A 9,550-nucleotide genomic window follows, 5' to 3' on the forward strand; every position below is an offset into this window, starting at 1 on the left:
GATACTGAAAGGTCACTAGCATGGGGTTTTACCTGAATTGAATGTTAAGTTGCGCTGTGCCTCCAGTCCCACCTCATAAGTCATTAAAGATTCATGAAGGAAAAATAAAGGGAAGAAGAAGGAAAAAAAAAAAAAGGAAAAGAGATAAGTTCGCCCAGCAATTACCAGGCAGGATTTATCACATCTTCTTGAAGCACACGCTGAGAGGTTTTGGTGAATCGAGGCCAGGGGGACGGACTGGTGCTGCCCCCCGAGAGCTGCGCACCGGCCTGCAGGCGCAGGTGTCCCGCTGGCGTGGTGGGGCATGCCGTAGGGTGCCCGGCGTGGGGCTGGGGCCGTGGGAAGCTGGCGAGCGGGGAGGGGCACCGTACGCCCCTTCGGCTGTGGTCCCGGCCCAGCGCGCCCGGGGCTTTGCCCAGGACGGGTCTGGGGGCGACAGCGCTCCGCCCGCGGCTCCCGCGCACACCCCACGCACACACTGCCCCGGCACCTTTCCCCCCAACCGCCCTCCCATACCGTCCCCTCTCCCACCCCCACGGTCCCTCCGGTACCGCCCGGCCCCGGGGCCTGGCCCAACCCGCCGCCTCCCCCGCTCTGCTGTCGGTGGCGGCGGCGCAGGAGCCCGCGGGCGGCGGCGCAGGAGGAGCGCTCGGCGGCCGCCGCCTCCCCGCCCCGCCGCCGCCGCCATGGCGGTGCGGAGCCGCGGCGCTTGGCGGCGGCTGCTGCTGCTGCTGCTCCTGGCCGACTCCGCCGCCAGCCCGGCGGAGGAGGGCGGCGGGCGGCGGGAGGCGGGCGGCGGGGAGCAGAGCGAGGAGGCGGCGCAGGCTCACCACGACTCCTCGTACGGCACCTTCGCCAGCGAGTTCTACGACCTGCGCTACCTCTCCGAGGAGGGTGCGGCGGACGGGGGCAGGCGGCGGGTCCAGGCGGGGCGCGGCGGGCGGCGGGGCGAGCCCGGTGCCGGGGAGGAAAGGCTGGGCCGGGCCGGGCGGTTGGTGGCGGCCCGGCGGCGGGCGGTCGTGAGGCGGCGGCGTTCAGCACGAAGGCCAGCGCCCGCCGCCATCTTCCGCCCGGGCGGCCTCCAGCCCTGCCTGCCGCTCCGGGCCCGGGCCCGTGGGGAGCCCCGGGTGCCCAGCGGCACCCCCGGGCCCGGGCATCTCCCTCCGGGGCGGTGGAACCGGGGGCCGCAGCAGAAGCCAGGGAGGGCGCCGGGGTCCGGGCTCCGTCCCCGTCCAGCTGAATGGGACTGGCCGGCGGTGGCTTGGCTTCCCAGGGGCAAAACCCCTCGTCAAAAAGCTTTCCGGGCTGTTGACTTAAAAAGAAGTCCTGGGTTTTTGTGGTTTTCGAAATGCCCTGTGATGTCTGAAGTGGTAAGAAACAACAGTAGGTGTGTCTGGTTTCTGTGTATTGGGGTTTTTTTCCAAGTTACAAATGGCAGAGTGTTAAAACTCCAGGTTTGTGGTTAGGATGCATTGAAACCCAGTTGGTTTTCCAAAAAAAAAAAAAAAAGGGAAATGAGAAGATAGGATGTCCTGTGCCCAGGCTTGCAGTGATGCTCTGCTACAGGCTGCTGTGAATTTTTGCTAACTTCATATGTGTATGCTGGCTAATTTACCCAAGCCTCTGATACATTTATTGGAGGCTGTAATTTGCAATTTACGGTATACTTTGTCTCTCCATTGGCATTGCCAGAAATCTAGGAAAGTGAATCAGGGCTCCCAAAGCTACATGTTCCTGAAGTTGTGTAGGGTCAATGTTCTTGTGTGTTTGCAGATGCTGTAACTAACTGCAATGTTTATTTCCCATTCAGCGAAGCATTTTCAAAGGATTTTTTAGTCTCACAGCTAGCCCTCTGTTTTTCAGTTGGCTAAATAGAAGAACATCCTATTAAAATAGCTATGTTCATGCAACAGACACAAACTTCTGCAGGCCAAGACAAAAAAAGGTCCATTCGCCAATGTTCACACTTCCTTTTTGGTGTACCATGGTATAGCATATGGGGGGCTGCCTGGAGTCATAAGTCTCACTGTCTGACTCTTCTGGGTCTTCCTTCACAAGTGATTGCAGGTTACAACTGCAGGCAACTCACTGTTTTGATGCTCTCTTCCCTTTTATTGTAATGCATGTTTTATCTTCCTAATGGAGGATGTATTATGAAGACCTTTCACTACCCACTCCTAAAAGCTCTGAATCTGGTGCCCTCCATTTATACTTAATACTGTCATTTATAGCTAAGGAGTTGGGTTTAGTTCCCTTATGGATTTCCTGGGGGGACAAGACGTGCACAAAGAGGTAGCTGAGCACATATCCCTAAGTTTTAGGTGACTACACTACTCCGTGTTCCTGCTGCCTTAAGTAAACTTCTGCCCTCTGTGTAGCAAAGCCATGCTCCTGCATCCTTCTCCCTTCTCGAGGAATGTAGGAAACCTGTGAAAATTTTTGTTTTCAGTTGTCACTGTTATTTGGGTACCTGGGTCCCGGACCATCTGAGCGAGGGATTGTGTATGTGACAAAGTTGTCCCTCATCTGAATGGCTCAGTTATCAGCAGACAAAGCAGATGTTATTGGAACCCATTCTGTTTAGTATTATTACTTCTTATTCCTTTTATTGTATTTAGTAATGATTTATTCTGGTTATACAGGTTACCCGTTCCCTACTGCTCCTCCTGTGGATCCATTTGCAAAAATCAGAGTGGATGACTGTGGAAAAACCAAGGGATGCTTCAGGTAAGTCTCAGATAAGAATGCAGAGACCTTTATGTTTGCCAATGCTGACGGATCACATTGGAGACTTTGATAAATTTTCCATATTCATTTTAATAAGTGTTTATTATTTAAGAACATGCTTTGTAGTTGTGGACTATATTATTTGAGGAAACTAGATTAATAAAGGATGTACATCATAGTTACAGTCCTACAGTTATTTCATGTTTCTTGTATTTTCCTAAAGCACTTGCAAAACTAGGGCTAGGAGGGTCAACCGGGTAATACTGTGTGTAGTTAATTGCTTGCTGTAATGTTTAAATACTATACATTGTTACACTAAAAGAGTAATAATTGCAAACAATTAATGGTACTTTGTGCATAGCATAATATAAGATGTTTTACTACCATTATAGCAAAATGCGTTGTTTTATTTTTTTCTTGTAGAAACATAACTAAGTACCATTGCAGGAAATGGCAGGGAAAAGTTATATATATTTCCAATTCCATTTAGGTATGGCAAACCTGGATGCAACGCGGAGACTTGTGACTACTTTCTGAGTTACCGTAGAATAGGAGCTGATGTTGAATTTGAGTTGAGCGCTGACACTGATGGCTGGGTGGCGGTGGGATTTTCCTCAGACAAGAAGATGGTAAGACATGTGCGGTTCTTCCTGTTGACAGTGTGCACACTTTTACATGCTAGGGTATAAATGATTTGTATTGATTTGTCAGAAACAGAGCATATAAGAAAAAACAGGCTGAACACAAAGCACTGTTTGGTAGCCAGCCTGGAAGCAGGAGCCTTGTCTGCTGCCTCCTAGAGAACTGCCTCATCCTTCCTAACATGTCCTTTCCCTTCTTCTTCGAGAATTGCAGCAATATTGTGGGTCAGCTTTGAGTGTCTGAATGTCATTAGCTTATTGCCTTTTGGTTAGAAAAGCCCTCAGGAATAAGCCAGTTCACATGGAAATGTTCTATCGTGCTTTATGTCAGTGTCACTTGGACAAAAGGCACATCGGAAACTAAATAGCAATTAATATTATTCTTTAGTAAATCAGCTGTCTTTCAGTGATATAAATATGGGTATCACCATTAAACTTTGGAAATCGTTTTGTTTCTTTCATACCTGCATGTTGTTCCAGGGAAGCCACAAATGTGTGACAAAATGAATCCTGCTAGTTTTAACATTCATGCTCTAGATAGAAGTCTATTTAAGATTTCTTCTCCCTCTCCTGGATTTATTTGCTTTGGTTTTATGCTTATTCCTGTACTTACTTTTTCATTCAAAAGCTTTGTTTTTAATTTTGTTTCAATCAGCAAAACAGGAGCATGTACTGTGCAAAGTTTAAAAAACATGAGCAACAACTGACTTAGGCAAAGATGTTTTGTCTGTGATCCTTGGTAAAATGTTTAGGATTAAAATGTAGTTCATAATGTAGGTGTTCATATACAGAAACACTCTTGAGTGTATAAAACAATACGGAGCCTATGTCCTAAATCACAAGTCAGAGGATAGGACTGTTTCTTCTACAGTTGTAAGCAGTAGTCTGAAAAAATACAGAATTTAGATGTTCTGGACAGTTGGGAAGACTTGTGCTAACTTAACGCGTTTATCAGACCCAAAATGAGAAATAGAAAGAAAATACGAGGGCAGATGCTTTTCAGTCATTACTACATGTGTTTTAATATGACTCTGTAAATAAACATAATCAAGATAGGAGTATTAATATTTTGTGTCATAAAGAACAATCCATGTCACAAGAAACAGTTGATGTTTTTAATTTTGTGAGGAACAGTTTTACAGCCAAATTTTGAGGATAGTTTAGATGCCTGGAAGTGCCAGGAAAGCACTTATTATGTCTTAGCCCAGGCACACCAAGCAGCATGTTAGGTCTAGGCTTCTGGTTAGAGGAATTAAGTAAGTGTGAAGTAAATGATTTTGCTGTGTATTCTAATGCCCATCAGTCAACTGGACTAAACCAGCTGGCATTTGTCTTCCTCTCTTGTTCCCCTGCTGACTTCATCCTGTTTCATAACTTCCAGGATGTTTTTCTGGTGACCTGGGATACGGAGGCTGTAATGGTAAAATGATTCTGGGTCACAACAGCTTGGCTGAGAGAAGTGGGCTGTGCCTTGGAGGCCCTGATCAAAATGGTGTGGCCTGGATAGCTAGAGAAGTTCAGGGGAAAAAAAAAAATACTTTGTGTCCTCTAATAGATTTTTTTTTTTAAGTCTGTGACCTATTTCTTTGTCTCAGATAGCATTATACTTTTCCACTTGCAGAATTTTGTGCCTAGGCAGGATTTTGTAATGTTATTCTGTTAACTGAGATTCAGAATGCTTTTTTCTTTTCTTTCTTTTTTTTCTATGTGAAAACAGCTCTATTTTTTTTCTCTGTACTTCAGAATGAGGATTTGTACCCAGACACATGAAGCTAAACTTGGAAAATATGTTATGGAGAGCAAGGATAGGCTCCAGAAGGAAACTGGAAAGGTTGCCTGCAGCAGCACTGAGGTGCAGAAGCACATGATTTTCCTAGTTGTCCCCTTTTCCCCTCATTTTTGACATATCTTTTACAAATCCACAGAGCAATATTCCCAGAGAGCTGAACTGCACCTCTTTCTCTCCTTTCCATATAACAAAGGACTGAGGGATGATCACACCAGCGAGCATCATGTCTATCATCAACACGACATAATACAAAGTTTAGTGTTGGAGAAGTAGGACCTGTATTTAATATGGGACCAATACTTGTGGCAGTGATACTCAGTAAAATGCCATTTGTCCAGCTTGGACTGTTTTAATGGCTCTTGATGCCAAGGCTTCTATGAGATAGTGCTCCTAAAATTACTGCTGAACCCTGAGTGGTACAGTGCTTTACCATTTGGGCAGTGACCTTGAGTAACTTTCTAGCAACTGCTTTTTATATTTCTATGAATGACCTCCACAGACAATTGTCTCCTTCTGGCTGTTGTTTCTTTGCTTGATTGTGATGCCTGTTGGGTGTTTATACTCTGTGAAGAAGAACATATTTGTTACTCTTTTCTTGTGTCTTATGGTGTTCTAGACTCTCTTACTACATGTTGAACATTTTTCGTTTTCTCTCAAGAGATGTAAGAAGTGCTATTGCCTTAAATGAACATGAGAACAGATTAGAAAAGACAGACTGTAATTTATGCTATTATTTGCCCAGATTTAGTAGATTCGTATCCTCTATTTTACTAAATTATATTGGATTTCTGTCCATGATTTTATGCAGTGGACTTTGTACACATCCAGGATTCAAGACTTCCAGGTTTTGTGAAGCAGGATCCCACAAATGCACAAATTATGAAAGAGAACAGCCTTCCACTGATCCATCAATTGTGTGATGTCAGGGTAATATAATGTGTTACAGATATGTTAGGTAAAATAACTCTTAGAAAGATCCAAAACAGAATTCAGAGATAGTAAGGGTAAGTAAATATTACTGTCCACTTTGTGTTTTTCTATCTGATTGAAGATACATGGTTAGGGAAAAAAATATTTGTGTATATGTAACTTAGAAAGAATGAGAGCCTGAGGTCTTGATTAGTTTTTAATAATTCAAATTAGATACATAAATGAGGAAATGCTTTGAGACACTTTTGTTTTTCTTCTACCAATATGTTTTTACCGCGCAGGGAGGAGATGATGTCATGGCTTGTGTTCATGACGATAATGGAAGAGTCCGAATACATCACTTCTATAATGTTGGTCAGTGGGCTAAAGAAATTCAGAGAAATCCTGCTAGAGATGAAGAAGGGGTTTTTGAGAACAACCGTGTAACGTGTCGGTTCAAGCGTCCTGTGTATGTTCCTCGAGAGGAAACCATCGTAGATCTGCACTTGAGTTGGTACTACCTGTTTGCTTGGGGTCCAGCAATTCAGGGTGAGTTGATTTCTGTGCTTCTGACTGAACTGGGGCACCAAAATTGATAAATGTCTTTCAATTACAACATTCTTACTAGACCCCCTTTTTAAAAAATGAACTAAAATTCTGGCAGCCTGAGGCTTATAACAGATAAAAAGGAAGAAAAAATAAATAAGCCCTACCTATCACGTTGTCTTCACTATGTAGTTGTTTTGTCCACTCCCCAAAGATAAATTTAGGTAAGGATAATTCATAACTACATGTTCTGAATTCCTTTGAAGGATGTTTATTGTGTACTTGAATTTTGTTTGTTTTATTTGGAAGTTTAATTTTAGAAAGCAGAGAAATGACCCTACTTACTGACAGCGTAATATTGCATGCTCCTGTAGGTTTGAAAATTACTTGGCTTTCTATCTGTTTCTTTGGTAGAGTTACAGCATAAATGCATCTGATGTTATTTCTTTCTGTCCTTACCTATTGAAGGTTCTATAACTCGTCATGATATAGACTCACCACCTGTATCAGAGCGTGTTGTCAGTATTTACAAGTATGAAGATATTTTCATGCCATCAGCTGCCTATCAGACCTTCTCTTCTCCATTCTGCTTGCTCCTCATTGTTGCACTGACCTTCTATTTATTGATGGGAACCCCATGAGCGATGGAAAATAGCAAGAATTTGTCAGCGGAAGTTTCTCAGGATGGACAGCTATATGGATGGACCTTGCATTTTTCTATTGGAATTTCTATCACGCCACCATCCTCATCTAGCTGCTTTTGAACATAGTTAGCTTCTCAGAAGAATGAAATAATCATCTCCTTTGAGTGGCAGAGTGGTGACAAATCATTTAAGAATAATCAGTGAACACAATGGAGAATATTTTCAGTGTTGTGGTGACTTGCTTAAAGAAAAGGAGACTTTTGTAAAATCAATGTGCATGTGCGTATGTATGTGTGTCTGGAAGGGGTGTCTGTATGTGTCTTTAGGTAAATTTAATGATGAACGTCTTATTACATAATAAAATTGCCTTCCAAATTGCTCCCCAAAAGCAAAATTGGGAAGACATTATAATGGTATTTGGTACTTCTGGAGCAGATAGCACAACTCTAAGTGCAGCTTGTGAACTTAAGATCAGGATACCGACACAGTATTATAAAACCTGCCCTTCAGTAATGGGCAGTTCTCCCACTTCTTAAATATATTTATCAAGGCCTACTTGCTCTGGTACTTTCCAAAACTAAACTTGCATAATCTAGCATTAACATGATTTTTTTTTTAATGGAAAAGAAGTGATGAATGTCTTTATAATAACAGTGTTTCAACAGCCTTCTTGAAAGAAATGACTACTTCCTTTATGAGTGAAATATAAAGTTATTTAAACAAGGGGAAAGGAGAATACAGGAATATAAATTGTCCATGCATAGAAAAAACAGGTGTAGAACATAGAGAATATGGAAGTTCCCAACAAACCATAGAACATTCTCCCAATAGATTAAATACTTTTTTCTCTTTTTATGAAAAAACAGTAATATTGCTGACATGTAAATATATTTTTAAGCAGTTGCATAGTAGTAATCTGTTTTTCTGTGTTGTATGCCTGTATATCCCGTTCATGTTGCAGATGAATATGGGCAGCTGGTGTTAACCTACAAAGAAATGGAAACAGAATTTCAATTTTTATGTAAGAAAAGACAGGGATTAATAAGAAGAGCAGTATCTTTAGCTTCATCAAACCGTTTCTAAAATGTAGTTACTGTAGAAAAAGATGAGCTAAAGAGTAAATACATTAGATTTTTTAAATCACCAATAAATATTACTAAGATAAGTGCTAAATGTTACTGGAATGGAAAGTGTCAAAATGTATTTCTGAGCCATGAAATATTATGAAAAACTTTGAGTCCTCGTGGAGAATTTCTGTTCTTCACCCAATGGGAAGTGTATGATGCATACATGTGTAGCAGTAAAATGTGCTAAGGTAAGGTCGCTCATTCACTTCCCAACTTGCATTGAAATTCTACTTAGATAGAATTAAAATTTAAATTGTGCCAAAGTTCTGTCTGAGGTGGTATGCTTGAGAGCTCTGTAACATGGGATCTGGTAAAGTGTGTGATGGACCTCCTATTATACTTATTGCTGCATAGAATGTGAAAAGATTAACTGGCTTTGTTGTGTTTGCATCATTATTCACAGACTGAAGTTTGTAGACTAATTATTTTTAGGCTCAGCATTCTTCAAACATATGCATAAAGTATATGAATAAGAATTGAAAAGGAATTTATCTCCACCACACACACTTGATCACTATTTCAAAAGAAAGATTGCTTAGTAATGTATGCCTTCATTGATGTCTTTAAGGATTTGTTCACTTAAGATTGCTGGACTAGAGTTCAGGATGGGGAAGAGAAATTCAGAATGAAGTGAACTTTGAAAATGCATCTAGTAGCTTTACTTAGTATAAATTACTTCTCTCAGGTTGGATGACCTATTCATCATCTGATGAAATACATAGTAGAGACCGCCTAATAAGGAAGGTCTGCTATGGTCCACAATGGCTGTAAAATTTAGTCTTAAGATTGGCTGAAGCAGAAAGCTGAAGCCTCGAATAATGAATTTTATATTCAGCAATCAAGTGAAGAAATCATTAGGGCAAATTCTTTCTCCCTGATGGTAATTTGTAGGTAGCTGAGATACTGCAGTTCTTTCTCAGAGATCACAGCTATTTAAAGTAGCCTCAGGGTTGCTTTAGTTTATGGCCTTGTATTTACTGTTTTAGTTTCAGATACTTACCTGATTACCCACTAAAGGGCTAATCTAATAACTGAAAGGTACTGAAGTAGAATAGAAACCCATTTTGGCTCCACTTTTCTTTAATACAGTGCTGGATTTAGGATATCCTGCTGGTCGGGAGCACAGAGGGTTGTTACGATGACAATAATAACTGAGCTAAACTTGCA

At 42.2% G+C, this 9,550-nt stretch overlaps 1 protein-coding gene across 1 annotated transcript; it reads left to right on the forward strand.

Moving 5' to 3' along the window:
- Window positions 1-665: 665 nt before the first annotated feature.
- FRRS1L (ferric chelate reductase 1 like) lies at window positions 666-8,646 on the forward strand. Its single transcript, XM_065832749.2, has 5 exons — window positions 666-894; window positions 2,643-2,727; window positions 3,218-3,356; window positions 6,369-6,615; window positions 7,081-8,646. Exons 1-5 carry the CDS (start codon window positions 687-689, stop codon window positions 7,251-7,253), a joined length of 852 nt encoding a protein of 283 aa, XP_065688821.1. The 5' UTR covers window positions 666-686; the 3' UTR covers window positions 7,254-8,646.
- The last annotated feature ends 904 nt before the right edge of the window (window positions 8,647-9,550 follow it).

Source organism: Patagioenas fasciata, chromosome 2 (genome assembly GCF_037038585.1).
Source record: "Patagioenas fasciata isolate bPatFas1 chromosome 2, bPatFas1.hap1, whole genome shotgun sequence".
Lineage (NCBI taxonomy): Eukaryota > Metazoa > Chordata > Aves > Columbiformes > Columbidae > Patagioenas > Patagioenas fasciata.